This window comes from Panicum virgatum, chromosome 5K, assembly GCF_016808335.1.
Source record: "Panicum virgatum strain AP13 chromosome 5K, P.virgatum_v5, whole genome shotgun sequence".
Lineage (NCBI taxonomy): Eukaryota > Viridiplantae > Streptophyta > Magnoliopsida > Poales > Poaceae > Panicum > Panicum virgatum.
Genome location: NC_053140.1, coordinates 11,522,713 through 11,546,494, shown reverse-complemented (window position 1 = coordinate 11,546,494; position 23,782 = coordinate 11,522,713). Strand labels below are relative to the sequence as shown.

At 48.1% G+C, this 23,782-nt stretch overlaps 1 protein-coding gene and 2 long non-coding RNA genes across 4 annotated transcripts; 2 read left to right on the top strand and 1 right to left on the bottom strand.

Annotated features, from left to right (window-relative positions):
* Nucleotides 1-339: 339 nt before the first annotated feature.
* Nucleotides 340-14,784, top strand: LOC120706329. Of its 2 annotated transcripts, XR_005688256.1 has the most exons (5): nucleotides 340-864; nucleotides 13,612-13,685; nucleotides 13,981-14,101; nucleotides 14,180-14,360; nucleotides 14,465-14,784. It is a non-coding gene; the product is annotated as an uncharacterized LOC120706329 (long non-coding RNA). The 2 variants fall into 2 exon arrangements; XR_005688255.1 differs by lacking the exons at nucleotides 340-864; nucleotides 13,612-13,685 and having other exon boundaries at nucleotides 13,692-14,101.
* A 1,189-nt stretch (nucleotides 14,785-15,973) lies between these two features.
* On the top strand, nucleotides 15,974-17,721 carry LOC120706327. The gene is made up of 2 exons (XR_005688254.1): nucleotides 15,974-16,424; nucleotides 17,004-17,721. It is a non-coding gene; the product is annotated as an uncharacterized LOC120706327 (long non-coding RNA).
* Nucleotides 17,722-18,120: 399 nt separating this feature from the next.
* On the bottom strand, nucleotides 18,121-19,471 carry LOC120706326 (2-alkenal reductase (NADP(+)-dependent)-like). The gene has a single exon (XM_039990947.1). The coding sequence runs from the start codon at nucleotides 19,374-19,376 to the stop codon at nucleotides 18,276-18,278; it is 1,101 nt and encodes a 366-aa protein (XP_039846881.1). The 5' UTR covers nucleotides 19,377-19,471; the 3' UTR covers nucleotides 18,121-18,275.
* Nucleotides 19,472-23,782: the final 4,311 nt, after the last annotated feature.

Genomic DNA, 23,782 nt, shown 5'->3' with positions numbered 1-23,782 from the left:
AAACCGCGAGACGAATCTTCTTCTAATCCGCTCCATCCCGGCGCGCTGCCTCTCCCCATCCACGGCTGCCGTCCGCGCCAACGCTGCTCTATTCCTAGGGGTGGTAAAGGACCCAACATTTTGAACTAGAAAATCTAAGGATCGGGCCCTAAAAGAACCGGACTCTAAACATATGTATTTTTGAACTAAAAATTTTAAAAACTTTATTAAACTGTGAAAAGGCCATTAGGACCATGACCCATTACCACCCCTATCTATCCCGAACCGCCGCGCTGTCCCCACGCCCGCAGGCTGCCACCGCGGCGTCCGCGACGCCACCTCCCCCCCCCCCCCCCCCCCCCCCCACCCCCCTCCGCCCTCGTCCGAGGCGACCCCGTCCAGCGCCATGCCCATTCGCAACCTCAACTCCGCCTTCTCCCGCCGCGACTCCGATGCCACCAGCCTCTGCAGTAGTCACCGTGCTTACTCCGTCGGCGCCGCCCCATGACCGTGCCACGCAGGCCGCCGCGCTCCGTGTCGTCAATGCCTTCCTCGCCCCCGCCGTCACGCTCCGCATCCTCCTCGAGCACATCGACTTCCCCCCAACGAGGCCACCTTCGAGGATTACCTCATCCAGGCCCTTCACGTGCTCTGGTGCCCCTACAAGATCACCCGCTCCACGCTCAAGCCCCCCCCCCCCCCCCCCACACCCCGCAATTGTGGCCACCGCTCCTCTCCGTACTCCACTGGAATACTGGATCTACATATCAGTGCCTTGAACAGATGGCAGGACTCCACTAGGAACTGATCCACCAGCAAATAGATGTGAAACGATGCCGGCAAAAAGGATCCAGCGGAGCACCCTATTCGATCAAGCACCTACAGGTCCGACTCTCTCCCATCTCAGTCTTGGTCGGTTCATCCAAGAATCGAGAAAATTGTTCTTATTCTTTTGTTCCCCTAAGCTACAGAAATTTGTGGATTTGACTCTTCCCCTAATGAAGTATAAGCGCGGAGCATGACCCTAAATCCTTAGCATCTATAGGTCTGACTCCCGCTGGCCAAGCATTTTCCCTAATATTAATTTCATTCTTTAATTGCATGATTTATGTTACTTTTTGGGGATTGGACCTTCGGGAGAGGCACCCGGAGGTTGCCCCCGTTCTAAAAAAACATCTCCAAACCTGCCTGCAGGGCTCCGGTACGTGATGACATACAAGCCCGAGGGTTCGGTGGCGTCTACCAAGGTGCCGGTTGCCAAAGAGGCCACCTTCGAAAGCGAAGGAGGCGAGCGGCCGCACAAAGGCACAAGCTTGGTGACCAAGACCTGCGGAGGTTTATGAAGCCCGAAGGTTGTCGATCGCGAGGCCAGATATGTGCGAAGGACATCAAGACCTTCGAATGGGCCTGTGTGTGTGAAAAATGTGAACACGTGAGAAGGTCGAATTTGTGAACCTCTCATCTTGTATATTTACTATGAAACCGGCTATAGGTGAGTTGTAAATGAGTTGGGGAGGGGCAATTTGGAGAATTTTCTGGTTATTTACTAGAGAATTTATTGTCCTCTTCTATTGTCATTTACATTCCGTTTATGCTCCCTGTTTGGGCATCTACTAAGCAAAGATCCTAACATCGGCGCCCACCGTTCTAGCATGTAAAACAACCTTTGATGGCCCAAACAAAGAAGAAAGCTCCCGCTGGCACTTTCAACAACTCCACTCAGCCTGGCACCGTCCCCGATGGTCCACCACTCGACGGGCAGGCCGAGGAAACCAACCCACAGATCGAAGATGTCACCACAGAGGCTGGCCTTCACGGAGGTCCAGCTGAAGAAGATGAAGCCACCGAAGCCTTGCAAACCCAATCCGCAGAGCTCATAGAGGCAGCACTCCAGCTCAAGGCCCTCCAAAAGAGGAAAGAAATCATCGAAGCTTAGCTTGCAACCAAGAAGAGAGCGTTGGACAAGGCAAACAAGCTAGCCGAGGCTATGCACAAGCTGGCAGAAATAGAGGCAGAGATCAAAAACCTGCAGAGAGCCTACCAAGATATGCCCGGAGACTCCACACAGCAAGAAAACCGCATCATCCATCAGACAACCTTCACCCATAACGAAGACCAAAGACCACCACCGGTCAATCTTCCATTTGACCCAACTTCGCCACTCTCAGTCGCTCTGCAGCGAACCTCATGGCCACTTGGCTACAGGCCCACACAACTCCCCAAATACAATGTCACCACTGATCCAACTCAATTCCTCATGGCCTACGAAGCAACCATCGCTTCGGCCGGAGGTGATGACTCCACCAGGACCAAGTCCTTCGTCATGGCCTGCGAAGGTTCTGTTGCCAACTAGTACTCCTACCTGCCTCCACAATCAATCAATAATTGGTACCAGCTGAAAGGAAAGCTCCTCCAAGACTTCCAGGGTTTCAAAAGACTAAGTACAAACACTGTGAAAGATTTCAAATGCTCTCAGAATGACCGTGAGCCCCTCTATGATTACTTTCGAAGGTTCGTCCAAAAGAAAGCTCAAATACCAAACTTCCCAAAAAAGACGCATTTGAAAAATGCATCGAGGGTCTCCTGCCTGGCCAGCTTGCCTCCCACCTTATAAGAGAACCTCCGAGGACCCTCGAGGAACTCAATACAGAAGCAGAGAAGTATGCGAAGTCAGATGCCGACCATCGCAGAAGGGTCGAGCAAAGAAGAATCATGCGCCAGGCAGAAAAGTATAACCAGCAAACATGGCAGCAAGAGAAGCAGCCAGCTCAGCAGCTCATCTTACCTGTGCAACCTTTGCAAGATGACGAGGATCAGTTAACCCTCGATCCATTCATGACACCACCAGAGTCGGAACCTCAACATATAAACGACAGATAATCTTCGTCCGGATCACACGGCAGGGGTCGTGCCAGAGGAAGAGGCCGAGGTCGCGGACCTTCTTGCGAGCCCAAAAAATGCTACTGTCACTTCCATGGGCCCGATTCTGACCACAAAACAAACCAGTGCCCGGAGAAGAAGAAGACCCTCGAAAGAATGGAATTTGAGAAAAAAGCCAAGCTAGTTGGGCACACTACATGGCCTCAAACTACACAAACACAACCCCCGCGAATACAATAACACAACCTCCGTTTGTCCCACCACCTCCATTCACTCAAACATACCGCCCACCCACTTATAACTATAACTACAACCCCAACTGGCAGCCACAGCCAAACCCTCAAAGACAACCGAGTCAACCCACCACTCAAACCCAGCCAACACAAGAGCAACTACCCCCACCCCCAGGCCCCCTACCAAAAGAAGAAAACCAAACCACAAACAGTCAACCCTCGGCATTACCAACCTTCGGGATGATCATGCCCATCTCCGGAGGTTCCACCCTAGACTTCGAGAACAAGAGGCAACGCAGAGACTACTTCAGACAAATCCATTGCATTATCTCCGAAGGCCTCACCAAGAGAACCCAGTGGTCACACTCTCCGATCACCTTCTCTGAAGAAGATGTCAACCTCATCAGCTACCCACATACAGGCGCTCTAGTCATCGAGGCAAACATTCAGGGTTGGAGAATTGGTGAGATACTAGTTAATACCGGCAGTTCTGCAGATATCATCTTCTCTGACACCTTCGACAGATGGGCATTGACAGAAACCTACTTCATCCTTCGGAGTTCCCTCTAATGGGATTCAGAGGAAAAAGAGTAAATGCCATCAGCAAGATGTCACTTCCCGTGTCCTTCGGAGACACGGCCAATGCAAAAACAGAACACATCACCTTCGATGTAGTGGAAATGCCCTACCCATACCGCGCAATCCACGGAAGGGGTACCATCAACAAATTTGAATCCATTGTTCGCCAATTGTATCTATGCATGAAAATTCCAGCTGCAGCAGGAGTTATCACAGTCCGTGGAGATCAACAACTTGCAAGAGACATTAAACGGGGTGTTACCCCAGGCCAGAAAAATGTTCACAACCTTCGGACAGACCAAAAAACCTTCTCTGCCAAAGAACAGCAGAGAAACAAAGAGAAAACTACCTTCGAAGAAGACTGTGAAGTCAAGAAGGTTCCCCTAGATAAGCACCTGCCTGACAAGCTAGTAACCATCAATGCAACCCTCGAGCCCGAGGAAGAAAAAGAGCTCTTCGAGTTCCTTCGCAAGAATCAAGACGTCTTTGCATGGTCCGCTAGTGACCTTCGGGGTGTTAGCAGGGATATCATTGAACATCGCCTAGACATCAACCCCAACATCAAACCAAAAAAGCAGAAGCTTTGCAAAATGGCAGACGAAAAAGTTGCAGCAGTCAAAGCCGAAGTTCAGAGACTACTGGATGCTAATGTCATTCGAGAGGTCAAGTACCCAACCTGGCTGGCAAACACTGTACCGGTCAAAAAGAAGAATGGCAAGTGGCGCATGTGCATCGATTTCACTGACCTCAACAAAGCCTTCCCGAAGGATGACTTCCCGCTGCCAAGGATCGACAGAGTTGTTGATAATGCAGCAAACAGTCAGCTCATGCCCTACTAGATTGCTTCTCTGGCTATCATCAGATTTAGATGAAGAAGAAAGATGAGGAAAAAACAAGCTTCATCACCCCCTTCGGCACCTACTACTTTGTCAGGATGCCCGAAGGATTAAAAAACACATGACAGTCTTTTTCCAGAATGTCTTCGGTGGTACTAGAACACCAGCTCAGAAGAAATGTCCTGGATTATGTTGATGATATTGTTGTGACCACCTCAGTAAGGAGCAACCATGTGGCAGACTTGGCTAAAACCTTCGCCAGCCTCAGAAAGGCAGGGCTGTCCCTAAACCCCAACAAATGCATCTTTGGAGTTCACAAAGGAATGGTCTTAGGTTGCCTCGTGTCTAAAAAAGGGATCGAGGCTAACCCTGACAAAGTCAAAGCCCTCTGGAACATGGAGGAGCCCAAGTCCATCAGGGACATCCAGAAACTCACAGGAAGGATAGCGGCCTTAAACAAATTTATCCCTCGCTCCACTCACCGAAGCTTACCATTCTTCAAGGTCCTTCGCAATGCGAACAAATTTGAGTGGGGCCACGAGCAAAGCGAAGCTCTTCAGGCACCCAAAAACCACCTCTAGAACATGGTCAAAATGACATCACCCGATCCGAAGGATGTGTTGCTTCTGTACATCTCAGCATCTTACTCCGCTGTCAGTGCAGCTCTTGTGCTTGAGAGAGAGGTCGAAGGACAGAAGAAACAGCTACCTGTCTACTTCGTGTCCGAAGCTCTTGCAGGCTCAAAGCTTCTATATTCAGAACTAGAGAAAATTGCATATGCAGTAATCATGTCTGCTTGGAAGTTTCGCCACTATTTCGAAGCTCACAAGATAATTGTAGTCACAGACCAACCATTATATGATTTGTTCAATAACAGAGAGGCCTCGGTCAGAATTGCCAAATGGGCTTCGGAGCTTTCCGAGTTTTACATTTACTTCGAGAGGAGGCCATCAAATCACAAGTTCTGGCAGATTTTATCGTTGATTGGACATCCCCAATCTTCAAGGAGGAACCTTCGACGGAAACCTGGATCGTGCACTGCGATGGGGCCTGGTGCAACGATGGAGCTGGTATCGCTGCAATTATAGACTTTCCCTCGGGAGCAAAAACAAGATACACAGCATGTCTAAGCTTCGGCAACCTCGAAACATCAACCAACAACACCACCGAGTACGAAACCTTGCTCTTGGGCCTTGGCAAAATGAAAGCCCTTGGCCATCAAAACTTCATAGTCAGAACAGATTCGAAGGTTACCAGAGACCATGTGGAAAAAGACTCAGAGGCAAGAAAACCAGAGCTCATATAGTATCTCGATGCCGTCAGAGCCATGGAGAAGTATTTCAAGGGCTTCGATATTGTACACATTCCGAGACACATGAACGACCAAGCTGAAAAGTTCGCAAAAGCAGCAGCAAGAAAAGAACAATTACCTTCGGATGTATTTTTCGAGGAAATCAAAGTACCTTCGGTCAAGCCGAAGAAAGAAAAGCAGATCTCAGTCATCTCAACTAAAGACTGGAGAACACCCACAATGGAGTACCTTCAGGGAAACATTGGGCTAGCAAATGAAAAAGAGGAGAGAAAAAATGTTCCAGAGAGCAAGGGGCTATACAATTTCGGAAGGAAAACTATACAAGTCAGGCGTCACCAGCCCATGGCTAAAATGCATCCCTATTTCCGAAGGCATCGAACTGCTGAAAGAAATTCACTCTGGTTTATGTGGTTCACATGTTGGGTTCAGACAATTGGTCTCCAAAACCTTCAGACAAGGATTTTTTTGGCCTACGGCGCTGAAAGATGCCTAGCAAATAGTAAAAACCTGCCAAGCATGTCAAATGATGGGCCCGAAGTCCTCCAAACCTTCGGAGCCAACACAGCTAATACCTCCAACCTGACCTCTGCAAAGATGGGGAATCGACCTTGTTGGACCCCTACCCACAGCACAGGGCAATTACAAGTACGCAGCCTTGCAGTTGAGTACTTCACAAAGTGGATCGAAGCTAAGCCACTCATCAACATCACATCAGAAACAATCAAAAAATTCTTTTGGTAGAACATCATCTGCAGGTTTGGAGTCCCGAGGGAAATCATCGCCGACATTGGCAAACAATTTGATTCACAGCTCTTCAGAGAGTTCTGCTATAGTGTGGGGACGAAGGTAATTTTTTCCTCGGTTTACCACCCACAATCCAATGGGGCAGTCGAAAGAGCCAATGTCATCATCTTCGGCAGCATCAAAAAGTGCATGTTCGATCAGAAAAAAGGCAAGTGGGCAGATGAACTCCCGAAGGTCACCTGGTCCCACAACACTTCAGAATCAAGAACAACCAAGTTCACCCCATTCAGGCTGCTCTACGGTGCTGAAGTAATGACACCAGAGGAGCTCAAAAACCGAAGCCTAAGGGTAACCCATCAAACTGAGGCCGAACCCTCGAACGACACAGATCTCATGGAGCTAGATATCCTCCATGCTTCGGAGAATCTTGAAAAATATCAACAAGAAACCATGAAGTGGAGAGACAAAAAGGTAGTAAAAAAGAACATCACAGTCGGGGACTGAGTTCTAAAAAGAAAGCCAAACATCGAAACTTCCGGCAAGCTTCACTCCAAGTGGGAAGGACCGTTCCTCGTAACCAAAAGCAACAGGCCAGGGTCATACCACCTGTCCGATGCCGAAGGCAATGAGCTGCAGTACCCATGGAATGCTGACAGCCTCAAGAAATACTATATATAACCATGTAAAAAGGCCGCATCACAAGATTATAAACGATTGTGGACCTTCATAGATGTTTTCAGTTTTTTTCTCACATTGTAAAGAGCCGTACTCTTTTCCTCATAAGGGGGAACTCCACACCGGAGGTGAGGTTTTTGACGAGGCGAACCCGTTGTAAACTATTTCAATTCAATGAATTTTCCCCCAAAAGAGTGTCACCTTCGCCTAAGCAGCCTAAATGGCAAGCTTCGGCACGCATCTGTAGACTGCTTAAAATAGTAAGTTAGCAAAGTATGCGGTATCCGCAAACTTTGCATACTTATCCAAATCAAATGGCACAATGAGTGCTAAACAAAAGCCAAGGGGCTTCGACCTATCTAAGGTTCGAACCAAAACACCTTCGGCGTAAATAAAGGCACAATAAGTGCAACAAAAGCCAAGGGGCTTTGACCTATTTAAGGTTCGAAACAAAACACCTTCGACGTAAATAAACTCACAATAAGTGCGACAAAAACCAAGGGGCTTTGACCTATCCAAGGTTCGAACCAAAACACCTTCGGCGCAAGCAAAGACACAATAAGTGCGACAAAAGCCAAGGGGGCTTCGACCTAGCTAAGGTTCGAACCAAAACACCTTCGGCGCACAAAAAGGAACCATAAGTGTGACAAAAGCCAAGGGGCTTCGACTTAGCCAACAGTCGAACCAAAACACCTTCGGCGCTAAAATAAAAGCACAATAAAAACGAAAAAAGCTTGAAAAGCCGTCAAGCTTGAGAAGGTCCAAATCAAAGTACCTTCGATAAACTCAAAAGACGAATGCCAGGAAGGGGGAGATGTTTTTCTCTTCAAACTTAGCATCCATCATCCGAATAGTACAAAACAAGTACAGCAAGGTGTCGTTTCAAGGCGCTCATCGCAACCAAACTTCAATAAGCCATCGAGCAACGGTGCGCAAGGAAGGGGCGAGATGTTTTTCTCCAAAACAGAACCCTTGCGCACGTTGCCTAGGCAGTGAACAAACCATCTCTCGAAGGTTCCCAAGAAGTAGGAGACATTTTCCTCCAAAACTACAGCACGCGTCACTAACCCCAGCCACCTTTGAGGAACGGTGTGCTAGGAAGGGGGTGATACGTTTTTCTCCAAAAACAAAATCCTAGCGCACGTCACTTTAGGTGATAATAACCTGCTTCCCGAAGGTCTCGGAGGGCACGCAAGGAAGCGGGAGACGTTTTTCTTCCTCAAGCCCAACATATCGTCAACCGAAGGTATCAAGTAATATTCAAAGAAGGGGGAGATGTTTTTTCCCTCCAAAAATTACCTCAAACATTCAAGAAGACCCTTCGGGATGACAACACGCAAGGAAGGGGGGAGACGTTTTTCTCCAAAAACAAAATCCTTGCGTGTGTCACCTAGGCAAATGGCACCCTACGCGCCACAAAGAAAACTTCACAAGATATGTGCTAGGAAGGGGGAGACGTTTTTCTAAAAACCTTTAAGCACATATCAACCGAAGCTCCTCGAGACTTCAATCAGCACACCCGCCAAGCCACATGCAAAGGGGGAGACATTTTTTTTCCGAAACTCCTCTCACACATGCCTCATCGGGCTCTTTTTTCTTCAAATCAAAGCATCTCGAAGGATGCACACAACAAAGCATCACGAAGGATGCACACATCAAAACATCTCGAAGGATGCACACATCAAGGCATCACGAAGGATGCACAAAATAAACCAACTCGAAAGACGCACACTACAAAGTTTCGTGAAAAACGAGCAAAGAATTGTCGCGCGCACCAAAAACACCGCGAGGGTCACATCTATCCATGATAAATAACCATCCGCACCGAAGGTTACACTGAGTCACGACCTGACCAACACAAGTATTCCGCAACACTGGCGATGGGACGAGCGTGGCTAAAAGTCTCCCAACTCAACAACGGCATAAAGTTGTTCACAGCATGCAGCATGGGAATATTTACAACACAATTCACAAGTTCAAGAAACGAATGTTTTTCTAACAACATCTAGACCTAGGCCTCCGACGACCCAGCTGCATCGAGCGAAGCAGGAGACCTCTGGGCCTCAGGAATCATATTCTCCTTCGAAGGATGTTCTGGAGTAGTTTCCTATGCAATCAAACAAATTTCCTCAGAAACACCAAAGAGAAAGCAAAATAGAGGGGAAATTTTTCAAGCAAAAGGTCCCACCTCGGCGGCCGCTGCGGCAAGAGCGCGAACAATGTCCTTTCCCGAAGGTCCCCAGAACTTCTCAAAGAAAGCAACCTTTACGTCCTAGACCTTCGCCAGCTCCTCAGATAAACCTTCGTAAGGAACATATTGGAAATCCTCCTCCAACACTAAAAGGTCGAGACTTCCGGCCCGGAGGAGGTTTCCAATAAGTCCTTCAATGTATACTGATGCGGCATTCTCGTTGGCGATGCTCATCACCTCTCCAAGCCCATCAAACTCCGATATGAGCCAATCAAGAAGCTGAAGGATGGAATCAGAACCTTTGGCCGGCTCTGGCAAGGGCAAAGGCTCCGCTCCAAGCACTGCAAGAGCCTTATTGTACTCCTGGAACACGCCTTCGGCCCAAGTAACGACCTCTGTGAAAGTCTGCTTGAGTTTGTCCATCTCAGAGTGGATCACCTCCAACTCGGTGATCCTCCCCTTGAGAGCGGCCTTCTGGTTAGTATCATCCTCCACAGTCTTTCGAAGGCTCTCAAGAACCTTCTCGTTGTCCGTCGCCGCCGCCTCCAGCTTGTTGCACTTGCCCCCTTAGCGGCTTGTTCTCGTCCATTAACGAGCTCGTCAGCTTCATCAAGGCTTGAACATCTGCCTCAGCCTGCTTCAACCTCTCAGCCAAGCCCAGCCTCTCACTGGCCTGGCTAACCCGAAGGTCCGCATCAGCCTTGACCTTCCCCATCAAAACACGGCTGCCAAAGGCCAACTTCTTGCTCAAGTCCGCGACGATAAAAGCGGCATCGAAGGTGGAAGTCTCTGCCAAAGCGGCGTTAAACTCTGCACCAAGTCAAGAATCACCATCGGAAACAATATAAATCAAACGGAAAAGCAAGATCTCGCTGCATCTTACTAGCATCCGGAGGTAGGATACCGACGGTGTTAGGCCTGTGCATGATAGCCAAGAGTTGCTTCATCGACTCCGAGATGGCTGCAAAACACGAAGGTCACCAGTCCCGTTGAGGACATGAACAAAGACAGAATTCCAAGAAACGAAGCTTACCAGTCTCATCGATGCCGACCGATTCCAACATCTCCACCTCACTATCCGGAGGGGGAATTGAGGAAGTGCCACCCAACTCCTTCCCATTGAGCGACGGCAACACCTTGTCACTCAGGATTTCCCCCTCCTCGGCCTCCAAAGCCAGGGTGGGCGCAGCAACCACCGACTTCGGCGCCAACACCCTCGGGATCTCCGGTCGCGGCTCCAGCGGCTTCGGAGCGTCCACCGGCTTGCTCCCAGCCTTTACAATGCTCTGGATCCTCCTCCATTTTTGAACACCTTCAGGGAAACAATGAAGATTAATCAACGCCTTTGCAACTTCAACACTGCGGCCGAAGCCAAAAAGCATGGTCCCGTACTCATCGTAAAGGTCATAGCGAGACCTAAATAACCTCCCTTCAGGAACCACAATTTCCCCGCCCACCGTCCCCATGAGCTCCTCCATGAGCAGAGGCGTACCGCTATCTCCGGAAGAAACTTCGACATCTTGAGCCTTCCTCTTGGCGCTTTCAGCCCTCGAAACCGAAACCTTCGTTCTCGAAGGTTTCCGTCCCCGCCCCCAACCGCGACCGCCCCCTTCGCCCCCGACGCTTGAAGTCCTCACCTCCTCAGCCTTAGCCTTTCCCTTCGATTTCTTCGGAGGCACCTCCGAACCAACGTTGCCCGGTGCCGACATCCTCGGGATGGCATTTGCCGACACCGGGCGAAGGTTGTATTCCACGCCCATCTCAGAAAAACAATGGTTCAAGCTAATGTTTCTTCCGCACACCTCCGTCAAAGAAAGATATTCATTTTTATTCCAAGGCCCCAAGATATCCAAAGCCTCTCACTCCAGCTCAGCCACTATTACTTCATCACTCATACCCTCTGGCCTCCGGAGCCCGAAAACAGGAGATAACACCTCATATTCCAAACCAAAAAAGCGCTTGCACTCAAGTCCTTGCGGAGCCCAAACAACAGACAAGGGCCAAACCTTCACTGCCAAGTACTCCTCCACGATGTCCCTACCACCGCAAACCCGGCAAGCTACCTTAAAAGCATCCAAGTACGATTTGAAATCTAGAGAGCGCTTGTTGTACGTAGGCTGGTAGGTGTGGTCAAAAACCTCGATCTCCGAAGCTAAAGGATACTTCTGCTCATCCGAACCTTCGGGATTGGGGAATCCAATCTTAGCATAAAACCAAAACTTCACCCAATTGCCCTCCCACTTGTTCTTTTGGGCAGTAGAGAGGACAATTTTCTCCAATCCTGTCTACTTGTTGGGCTTATGAGGAACGAAGGTGCAACAGCCATTTTGCACTTCACTCTCCTCTTCATCATCATCCACAAAAACCTTACGTGGCTGACAGTGAAGCTCAAAAAGCCGGCAGAAGGCATCAACGGACACCACAACCCCGAACGTCCTTGCAATCCACAAGAACTTGGACAAAGCAACAATACCATTCGGGGTAAAGTGGTGCATCTTCACGTTGAAGGGCTCTAGTAGCTTCGGCACTATCGGATCCTTCGGAAGGTGCACCAGCCGTAAAGAAGTCCTTAAACATGACCACCTCTCCAAACTCAGGCACCGAAATAACCTCCTGCCCAGGAGGACGACACACACCTTCAGGAAAGTATCCTTTCGAAACGTAGAAATCGATCATACTCTGAGAAACGGCAGATGGCTCAAAGAGCAAGGTATTACGCTTCTCGGGAGCCATCAAGTCCTAAATATTTGCATAAACCTCCGAAAGCCTACCACTGGCCTGTTCCTGTTGGGTCGGTGGGTGCGAAGCTTCGGATCCCTCGGGACGATTAGCTGGATCAGAGTCTGCGCGAAGAACCCCCTTCTTAATGTTAGCCATATCTACAAAAATAGAGAGAAGCAAATCAGACAAAAGGATTAATCCTAATCTTCGATCAGCCTAGCCATTTGCTTAGTGCGAGCCATGAACGGCCAAAATACTCACACTTAAAAAGCACCGAAGGATTTGAGCCCACACGACCTTCGGGGAAAGCGCTCTATGGCAAAAAAAAAACGCAACGAATGTTAGCAAGCTCAAGAAAGCACAGGGTTTACCCCCCTCCTCCGCTTATATAGGCACGGGAAAAGCTACAGTGGCAACAGTAAAATCGAGGAGTCGGCCATTGCGGCGGCGCAATCAGAACCTGACACGTACACACCCAAAATCCGCCCATTGCAGCCGACGGTTCGGGAGACGTTTTTTGGGAGCTTCCCGAAGGACGCGTGCAATCTCTACTAATTTCGTTGGTTCGGACCGTCGGCTTCGGACCTCGCCCTCGAGGGGCTATTGTTGGGGATTGGACCTTCGGGAGAGGCACCCGGAGGTTGCCCCTAGTTCTAAAAAACATCTCCTAACCTGTCTGCAGGGCTCCGGTACAGGATGACATACAAGCCCGAGGGTTCGGTGGCGTCTACCAAGGTGCCGCTGGCCAAAGAGGCCACCTTCGGAAGCGAAGGAGGCGAGCGACCGCACAAAGGCACAAGCTTGGTGACCAAGACCTGCAGAGGTTTATGAAGCCCGAAGGTTGTCGGTCGCGAGGCCAGACACGTGCGAAGGACATCAAGACCTTCAAATGGGCCTGTGTGTGTGAAAAACGTGAACACGTGAGAAGGTCGAATTTGTGCACCTCTCACCTTATATATTTACTATGAAACCGGCTATAGGTGAGCTGTAAATGAGTTGGGGAGGGGCAATTTGGAGAAAGCACAACTGTAGCTGAGGGTATAAATAGCCCCTCCCCTCCACCATGTAAAGGGTTGAATTTTTTGGTTATTTACTAGAGAATTTATTGTCCTCTTCCATTGTCATTTACATTCCATTTATGCTCCCTATTTGGGCATCTACTAAGCAAAGATCCCAACATTCCTAAAAAGATATGTTAAGAATAAAAGCAAATACTAGGCAATGCCATCTTTTAAGTTGTAGGATTATTTTTGACATTATGAGTTTCATATGCTATATATTTAGTTGTAGCTCTTATGCATATTAATGGATCCCCTTTATTTCCTTTAGAGATCGAAAAAAATAATGTTCGTGCCTTCGGTGACTATGTTTTTTTTTTGCTGAAGTCAGATTACTAATGAATGGCTATTTTTAGGGACTATTAAATCTTTCTTGTGGTTAATTTATGTTTATTATGCTTAGGTGGCAGAACACTTGGTTGACCGCTAAGATTGCTTCAAGCATCAGAGAGATGCTCTGAAGAGACATACATGCAGGTTTGAGACTAATTAATAAAATCTCGTGTGCCGTCATTTAGTGCCTTTCTATTTTATCTGCTGAGTGCTCAATAATAGGGATTTTGTTCTCGGCATATCATATATTATGCATGGTGTGATCAACATAATAACACAAGCAATGACAGTGGCATTGTCGAGTGCATGTAGCTGGAAGTTGTTCGCTGCTGGATTCCCTTTTCTTTATTATCTCTTTGTTCTGATGGTTAACTATTTTCATTGATCATTATGCTTGGCATAATAGTTCTATTTTAGGTAAGCAAAGTGTGAATGACAGGGGTTGCCGTGGGCTGCGGATGGCAAGCGTTCGCGTCAGATACGTCAATGTCGGTTGCTACTACATCGTCAGCATCCCCCTCGGGTGCCTCTTCGAGTTCTACTTCGACCTCCGAGCGGCGGTAACATCCTCGATGGACACTGTTAATTCTTGATCACTACATCTCTCACCTTGATGATGACTGTTCAAAACAATGCAGGGCATGATGCAGTGTTATTCTTGGGTATTAGACACGTATTGATTGCGGATGCAGTGTGTATGGATGATTGCCTAATGTTTAGGTCATAGTGTCGCACCAATGCTTTGCTCCAAACCCAGACTGCAACACGAGCCCAACCCCTTGTCGAGAATCATGGGATTGCAATGCCCAAGTTGTCAAGGTAGAAATTGTATTATTTTCAACATCTACTTATAAATATTTTCTCTGCTAATCTCAGATTGGTTAATTGGACTAAAGATGCTACAAATTTTGTCTGTGTTTCAGGTTAGAAAAGGATTGGTCAAGGATGATAAGGTTTAGAAGTTCGCATTTGTAATGCTAGCTGGTATCAAATTGGTTTGTTGTTTATCTTGTTTTGTAATTGAACACTTCTTACTTGGAGTGGTGCTTGCAAAAAACCAAGTGCTTCCTGATTAGATTTCTAATAGGTTTAAAAGATTGAGGTTGTGTACACATAACTTCCTAATTTATGAACTTCTTTAATCGCTGAAGCGACTTATTTTTTGTAATGATTAAAACAGTTGTCCACGTAGGTAGTAGTTCTTGGGTGCTAACAGTGAGGATGCAATACCTTTCAATGGTCATTTTTGTTTTAATTTTGCTATGAAATTTACAAATTCTAAGAGCTGAGATTCTTCTTTGACAGGCCACCAATTGTGCAGCAACAATTATGTTGAAAAAGATGGCATACAGATTTGTGATTTTTACAATGTTGGTGACATGATATCTATGTTGGCTGCTGTTATCTGTAAGTATAGACTCCAGCGCTATGTGTTCCTTAGAGATCCTATGTATTTTTTTTTTTTGAAGTAAAAGATCCTATGTATTGGATGGGTCAATATCCTGTCATGAATATAAGCAGAAGTATAGCTATGCTTTGCAAGGTGGACACTGTAGTCTTTATGGGATTAGAATACTAAGGAAAGGAATCGCGACTGATTGACTGAAGGAATCATCGTCTGATGCGTCGATAGTCACTCAGTATTTGGTAGTGTTTATATGTCAGCATAGGCCCTAAGTTTTGGAAATGGTACCATGATCTCATTAGTTGTTTAGCTTCATGATTTTCTTATATGCAGTGTTGAAGCATATGTTTTGCAGTTCGGCATATCAATTATTAATAACTCGTGTATCAATCCAATACCACGCTTTCTATTCCCCCCTTCTAATAAGCAATTGTTTTCTATTCCCCCCTTCTAATAAGCAATTGTTTTCTATTCCCCCCTTCTAATAAACAATTGCTTGGATGCATGGTTCTAAATAAATTCTTGTTTATAAGCTTTTTATGAATTTAATGTTTTTACTATTTTTTTTAAATCACGTGCGTGTTGCACGTGCGTCTCTACTAATTCCGAAAAAAATAATATGTTTCTGTGATGTAATGCAGCATGTTTGTTCACCACCTCGACCCCACTCTACCATTCACTCTCATTCACTTCACATTTCTGATAATTCCAACATCATAATGCCACAAATTGGCATGTTTTTATTCGACTTGTTGCGCAAAGGGACATCTGTGGTCAACTTCCGTTGGGGGGGGGGGGGGGGTTCTTATTTGTGAGATTGGCTATGAAAAGCTGGTTTAATCTTCATACTAGAGATGCAAGTCAGCACCTTTTTCAGTCATTAGGTTGACTCAAAATTTGAAATGAACTAGAATGACATGTTACGAAATTAGTTTGAAAGAGAAAATAAATTAAAATGTTAAACTCAAAAAATACCAATAGGTATCCATTTGCATCCTTAGTTACAGGCCCGGGCCCAAGAGGGGTGCAGCCCGTGCGGCTGCACAGGGCCCCCAAAATTCTGGGGCCCAAAAATTTCTAGTAGCCCATTAAGTAGTATAACTACTTATCTCCTTTCTACAGGCCCAAACGTGCAAATGATCAAAGTAAACCACTAAAGCCCATGACCAGGCGTCCAGGCCTGCCTAGTGCCCACGACTGCCCACGAGGCCATGACCGCCTGTTCATTGGCTCGTCTGATCGTCTCCTTTGCTGTTGTGTGCCGATTCATCTTCAACCGCCGACTGCAGACTCGCCGTCCTTCCTGGGCCCTTCGCCGAGCCGCTGCCCTGCCGAGGCAGACCGCCAGGCGTCAGGCGCCAGGCGTCACTGCCGACGCCCGGGCGAGTGGGCGACGCTGCGACAGTCAGAGCCGCAGGGCAGGGTGCAGGCCGATCGATCAGGCCAGAGGCCATCACGGAATCACGCAATCGGCTAAGGTAAATCTGTAAATACTAAATAGATATTTTTTAATTCCCTAACTACATTACATGTACTTGTATCCTTTGAGTTTAAATCTGTAATAGATTAATTATAATTTTTTCTTTCATCTTTTATGTTAGAAAGATTGATATCGATTGAAGTCATGACTTCTGCAAATCGATCTAGAAAATATGATTCCGGTAGCCAAAAGCGTAAAAAGAAACAAAGACTAGATGATTTAACTCAATCCCAGAAAGGAGCTATGGATAGATTTGTTGTGAAGGAATCACAAGTGTCCTCCAATAATCATATACTTGATCAGAGCCCTGCACTTGATAGTAATGTTGACAATGATCCTACATATGGTGATCCACAAATAGAAAATAATGTTGGGGTTGAGGAAGTTCCTATTGGTAGCACAAATATTGAGATGGATGATAATGGTGATAATGTCGGAGCCACTAACACTGAGATGGATGATAATAATAATGGCGATTCTTATAGATATGCTTATAGATGTTGCAGGCAAAAGATATGCTTATAGATGTTGCTATTAAGAAAGTGCAAGGGCTGATTTCTTTCTTCAAAGGGTATAGGGAAACTGGTTTCTTAGAGGCATTGGAGGTTGCCAAAGGAATTGCACTTGACATGGATATTGGTACAACATTTCGCAAGAAACGAGAAATTAAAAGAAAGAGACAGTTTGATGAGAACCCTGATGACACAAATGCTTCAACTCAATCTCCAGAGGAATAATTTAGAATCAGCTATTTTCTATCTATTGTTGATCAAGCTATTTCTTCACTTACAACGAGATTTGAGCAGTATCAAGGTTACCAAAAGAATTTTGGCTTCTTATTTACTTCTGATGAATTACACTCATTGGATAATCAGAGTCTGAAATCTTCTTGTGAAAATCTTGAGGCTGCCCTTTCAAAAGATGGAAAATCAGATATTGATGCTAATGATCTCTATGTCGAGTTGAAATTTCTTCAAGATTTCATTTCAAAAGAAAATATGGGCCCTGTTGAAATATTAAAGTTTCTGAAGCGCCATGATTGTTTTCCCAATGCAACTATCGCATATAGAGTTCTATTGACTATTTCTGTGACTGTTGCCTCAGCAGAACGAAGCTTTTCTAAATTGAAGCTACTAAAGTCCTACTTGCGTTCTACGATGACCCAAGAAAGACTTAATGATTTGGCCATGATAGCACTTGAGAGTGACATATTGGAGAAGATTGATTATAAGTCTATCATTGAAGATTTCATATCAAGAAACCCGACAAGAATGAGGTTGTTTCAGTAAAAACTATGCAACTAAGAATAAATAGGTACGATTCTTGATATATTTCATTCTTACATATATACTATAGTATGTTTAATATTTAATTGTTCTATTTGGCTAGTATATTAGGCCTCATTTTAGAATTTCGCACAGGGCCCCATTTTTTGCCGGCACGGCCCTACTTAGTTAATACCCTTTGTCAGTACTAAGAGTGAAGAAATTTGTAGATAATTGTTGATTGTAGTCCACAGGACACGAGAACGCGATTGGGAACGAATTGCGAGCGGCCTTCCCCCTCTTCATACTGCATTTGGGTGACAGTTTAACTGCAGTACCGAACAACCGTACCCCTACAATCCCCACTCTCACTCGTCAGTCGTCACTCCCCAATGCCCACCAAAAACGAAGAAGAGCATTCAGAGTTCAGAGCCCCACGCAAAATTCGACCGTTCTCTGCAATTATCTCCGCCAAATCGTCCGTTTAATTCGCTCAAAGGCGGCCACAACTTATTCATCATATCATGGAAGGAAAATCCGAAACAGAGTAGTGGACTAGTGGTACATCGACGGGTCCGATCCAATCAGGCGCCGGTTTCCGCGTCGTCGGCGACGCGGACGAGCTGCTTGCCGACGTTGCGGCCGTGGAAGAGCCCGATGAGCGCCCCGGGCGCGCTCTCGAGCCCCTCGGCGACGTCCTCGACGTAGGCGAGCGTGCCGTCCCGGATGTAGGGGAGCACCCACGCCTCGTACTTGGGGTACAGGTGCTTGTGGTCGGGCTCGATGAACCCCTGCAGCCGGAGCCGCTTGCCGACGACGGCGGAGAGGTTGCGCACGGCGTCCTTCTCCCCGTCCTTGAGGTTGTACTGCGAGATGAGCCCGCAGACGGCGATCCGGCCGCGCACGCGCATGTTGAGCAGCACGGCGTCCAGCATCGCGCCGCCCACGTTCTCGAAGTAGATGTCGATCCCCTCCGGGAAGCGCCGCCGGAGCGCGGCGGCGAGGTCCGGCTCCTCCTTGTAGTTGAACGCGTCGTGGAACCCGAACCTGGCGCGCAGGAGCTCCACCTTCTCCGCGGTCCCCGCGCTGCCGACGACGCGGCACCCGGCGAGCCGCGCGAACTGGCCCACCAGTTGGCCCACGGCGCCGGACGCCGCGGAGACGAACACGGCCTCGCCGGCCTTGGGCGCGCAGATCTCGTGGAACCCCACGTAGGCCGTGAGCCCCGGCATGCCGAGGATGCCCGTGTAGTAGGAGAGCGGGACGCCGCCGCCGCCGCCGCCGTGGTGGGAGATCTTGGCGAGGAGCGCGGTGGTGGGGGGCCGGACGACGCTGTAGTCCTCCCAGCCCGTGATGCCCCAGACGAGGTCCCCGGGGGCGAGGCGCGGGTCGGAGGAGTCGAGCACGCGGGCGACGCCGTAGCCGGTGATGACGGCGCCCGGGACGAAGGCGGCCGTGTAGGACTCCCGCAGCGGGCGCGACATCTTGGGCCGCATGTAGGGGTCGCAGGAGAGGTAGAGGTTCCGGACGAGGACGGAGCCGGGCGGCTCGTCGCCGGCCAGGCGGAGGGGCACCTCGGCGCCCGGGAGCAGCTCCATGTGCTCCTCGCGCGGGTACCCCTCCACGTACTCCTTGAGGATCACGCGCCGGTTCGTCGCCGTCGCCGCCGTCGCCGCCGCCGCCATCGTGTCCTCTGCTCTGCTCCGATGGGGAGGGGGGGGGGGGTCAGTTCAGTTCTAGCAGTGGTGGTGTCCGAGTAAATTGATGCCGCGTGGTGGGGTTTGCGATTGCGATAGGTGATGTGAATTATTTGGGGCATCTCCAAAGACTCCAACTCCAACGATCATCACGGTTCACGTGCTGTTTGTCTCAACTCAGCTTCCCTTTTCAGTGACTAAGACTGACTCCAACAACACGAGCCAAAATGCGAGATGCATATACGAGTTTGCATCGCGCACAGTCATTGCCTTGCCAACGCAAAATTTGTTGTCTCCAACAACGCGAGGCAGATCACGCCGCGGACGGTCCGCCGGGAGGCCCGCTGCGCACCTCCTCGCCCGCCGGTGCTGCCCTGCGCCGCCACCGGAGCTCCGCCCGCCCCCGGATCGACGCGCAGCCGCCGCCACCCCGCATCCCTCCCCTTCTCCCCTTCTCCCGCAGCAAAGCAGGCCCACGCCGCTGTCAGGTTCTCCCGGCGCGGCCCTCCCCTGCTCCTCGGCACCAGCGCCCGCCTCCCCTCCACCTCCCTCGACCTCGCGCTTCAGCCTCACCACCCCCAAATCCAGCAGCCGCGTGAGGGTCTCCCTGGTCTCGGCGCCAATGGCGGGGTCGTCGGCGATGGGCTAGAGGAGGATGAGGAACTCGGCCTTGAGGCGCAGCGCCTCGGGGGTTGGGGGTGGAGGGGAGGGCGGCGAGCTCGAGCGCGGCGAGCCAGGCGAGGTGGGACGGGGACGGGCAGGTGGGGGCGCGGACCAGAGCACGCCCGGGACACGGCCCCCCGCGGTGACGACCGTGCGGAGGAAGTCCGCGGCGAGCCCCGGGTCGGCGCGGCGGCGGAGGCTGAGGAGCGCCGCGCACGGGGCCTCAAACTGCGCGAGGAAGAGGTGGTTCGCCGCCACGCGCGCGAGGAGCGCGGCCTCCCGCTCCGACGCAGCAATGGCGAGGAATCACCGAGGGCGGCTAGGGCGCTCGTGATCACGATGCGGCGGCGAGCATGGCGGTGCGCCCGTGGGGATAGAAGCGGCAGTGGCTTCGCGGCGCAGGGGAGCCGGAGCTGGCTGAGCTTGAGCTCGAGACGCGTGAGGCCGACAGCAGAGGTCGCGGCGGAGCTCGAGCTCGAGACGCGTGAGGTCGCGGCGGAGCTCGAGCTCGAGCACGCCACGCCCGTGCCTCCGCTTGGCCGGTGAGCTCGAGGCCTGCGGAGGTCGCGGCGGAGAGAGGAAGGCGATGGCCGACGAAGGTCGGGGCGGAGAGAGCAGGGAGGAGAAGGATGGGAGGTGCGCCGGCGAGGGAGGGGGTGGCGGCGGGGAAGCCGGCCGGCCAGGGAGGAGGGAGCGCCGCCGCCATTCTGCGGCACCGCGCGCGCGCCGCCGCGGCTCCGGCCCGCCGCCGCTGCCCCGCCGCTCGCCTCCGCATTTGCATAGGAGGAGAGAGGGAATCCATTTTTGGCTCGCCTCTCTCCTCGCGATGCAAAGTGCCTGCTGTGTTGCCTGATCTGTTGGAGATGGATTTCGTTCGGCACAGTGACGCCCGAGGTGCAAAAATGGCTTTGCATTTCTTTGTTGGGGTCAGTCTAAGCAGCTCGTGCTAACGCCACGGATAAATTTTAGACATAAAAAAGAACACAAATCTGATCCATAGTCCAAAATGAGAAATATATGTTTCACACAAAAGATATGTAACATAGTTATTATGTTGAGAGTAAAAAGTTCATTTTTCTAAAATATGTAACATTTGACAACCTGACAAGCTAAAACAGTCTACTTAACATTTCATTTTTCAACTTTCAGCTTTCAGCATGGTCCGCTGACATCTTTTCAAGTAAGCAGCTTTCAGCTTAAAGTCCACATCGATCTAGGCGGCCATGGTTTGATGTATGCTGGTATACCCAAAAGGATGGTTGCACTTAAAAAATAGGAAACAAATAATCCTTTGGTTTAATAAACATTCAGCAACAGCAGCAGCAGCAAATGAAAAATAGAGACTGATTCAAGCCAAAGAGATTACCTAATACGACAAAGTTCAAAGCATTACCTAATGTTTCTGTCCTTTTCTCTGCGGATCAAAGATCTGGGAACAGCAAAGCCATAGTAAATCATCAGAACAACAAATCTTAACTGTATGTTGGACTGGTTTTGAACAAAAGTAGAACTGGCAAAGGTGTATGTCCGCTATATTTTCTCTGCAGTACAATGCCAATGGTTCAGACTAATGCTACTTAGCTACTAACAAATTTAGCTAACAAAAAGACATACAAATTACAAAGCCTACTTAAAGTATCTCATCAATTAATTGATTCAGAGCCATATGATTCTTCATTCAGCCAACTCATTTATATAGCGTGCTTCATCACCATTGAATATCTTTATGATCTGAATGCTGGTCACTTCTGGAAAAAAACTCATTAAGTCATGCTTTTATATTGAACAAGTGATATGCAGGAGAGAAAGACAGCTCTACCAGCTAAAGATGAATATGCGTGAGTAACAGATTTAATAGATTTCGAGCTAGCGTTTGAATATGGCACGAAAAAGAAAAGGCATCATTATGAGATATAGTATGGGGAGGCAAAAGTAGCTGCCAAATGTCAAAATAATGAACTCAAATGAGAAGTGGCTACTATCCTTTTTTCGTTGACAAAGCTAATCTCCTAAATCAAGTAATTTAACCTAAATAAATTGCTCAAATTTAATTTAACCATGTACTCCCTCCCTCCCTCTGAAATGAACTTTTTAAGTAGGATAGTTCATTCCAATATGTACTACTGCTACACAACCGCCGCTGCCGCCGCCGAAGCAGCAGAAATGACAACAATTAGTTACAAAACTGGTTACTTGTAATGGTACAAGCCATCCTAGTTTTGCAGCAAATTGAGCAAAACACTAAAGGTAACAGCAATTCAGGGATTCTAAAAAGCAATAGAATCATTGCGAGAAATTTTGAGATAACAGAAGGTAACTAAAAGTATTTTCATGCAGGGGAAGCACTGATATTGTAGCAAGGTAGAAGGTAACTGCATGAAGTTAGGCAGGTGTAAGAAAAGGAAAATAATTTAGCAAAAAGGTTAGGCAAAAAAACACACTGCAAAAACATATTCAACTAAAGAAACAAATTACATAAGGTACCGTGTGGGTAGCAGTAAAATATTTGAGTGGGCTCAGCTTCACCTTTGCTTGATCATATAACTGTATCCGCACCTTCTCTTATCACCAGATCAATCTGTTCAAAGGTGCTTATGTCAGACATCATTGTTGATCATTGCCCCCAATTGGAATTTTATTTCTTCATTCTTGAGTTGTTAACAGGTCCAATAGTCCCACTAACATTGACACAGGTCTCAGGTTCGAATCCAGCAGGAAGTGAAGTGAACAGCCCCTAGAGATCTAGGTCAGCAATGCAAGACAGAATCGCAGAGTGGTAGAGATCAACAGGATATGCAAAAGGGCACAAAGGAATCAATATTTCAGCAGGTAGGAGCTCAAAAGAGTACAAACAAAAAGTTTGAAGCAATCAAATAAAAGAACAGATTAGCTGCAGCCACCTTCAGAACATATCCACCATGACTTGTTAACATAACAAGACAAAGAACAGGTCTCAGGGGTCTCAGAAAAATATTATCATCATTTGATCATGATGTTTGAGCCTAAGGGCACAAAAGAGCAAAGAAGCTAGAATAATTGGTACCCATAGCTGACAACATCTTCACCATCAATTGATATACCTCGTAAGTTAAGGATATGGAAAATTTTCATTAGAAGAAAAAGAATATGGCAAAACAAAAAAGCAACAACTGAATATAGAAGGAGCTCATATATGAAGCATTTGAAACCATGTAGTTGACTGAACCATGAAACCATCAGTCCACTGATTTAATCATCACTGCATATGGTCACTAAAGACTGAGTCATGCTTAGAAACAAACAAGCATTACAACTTACACTAATCAGCTTGGCATCAAATCAAAAGAAAGGGAAAGAGATGAGGTGAAATCACCTGCCTGAGATGAGGTGAAATCACCTGTCTTTTCCCAAAATCAGATTCGCAACCCAACCTTTCCTGCAAAACTCACAAAATAAAATCTATCAAACACCAGAGCACCCTCAATCGAGAGGCAAGATTAGAGATCGGGAGAAATGGCATCAAAGCATACCAGATCAAGAGGTAGGCATATGGATTAGGGAAAATGACATCAAAGCATACCAGAATGAGAGGTAGGGATGGAGCATACACTAATCAGCTTGGCATCAAATCAAAAGAAAGGGAAAGAGATGAGGTGAAATCACCTACATTTTCCCAAAATCAGATTCGCAACCCAACCTTTCTTGCAAAACTCAAAAAAAAATCTATCAAACACCAGAGCACTCTCAATCGA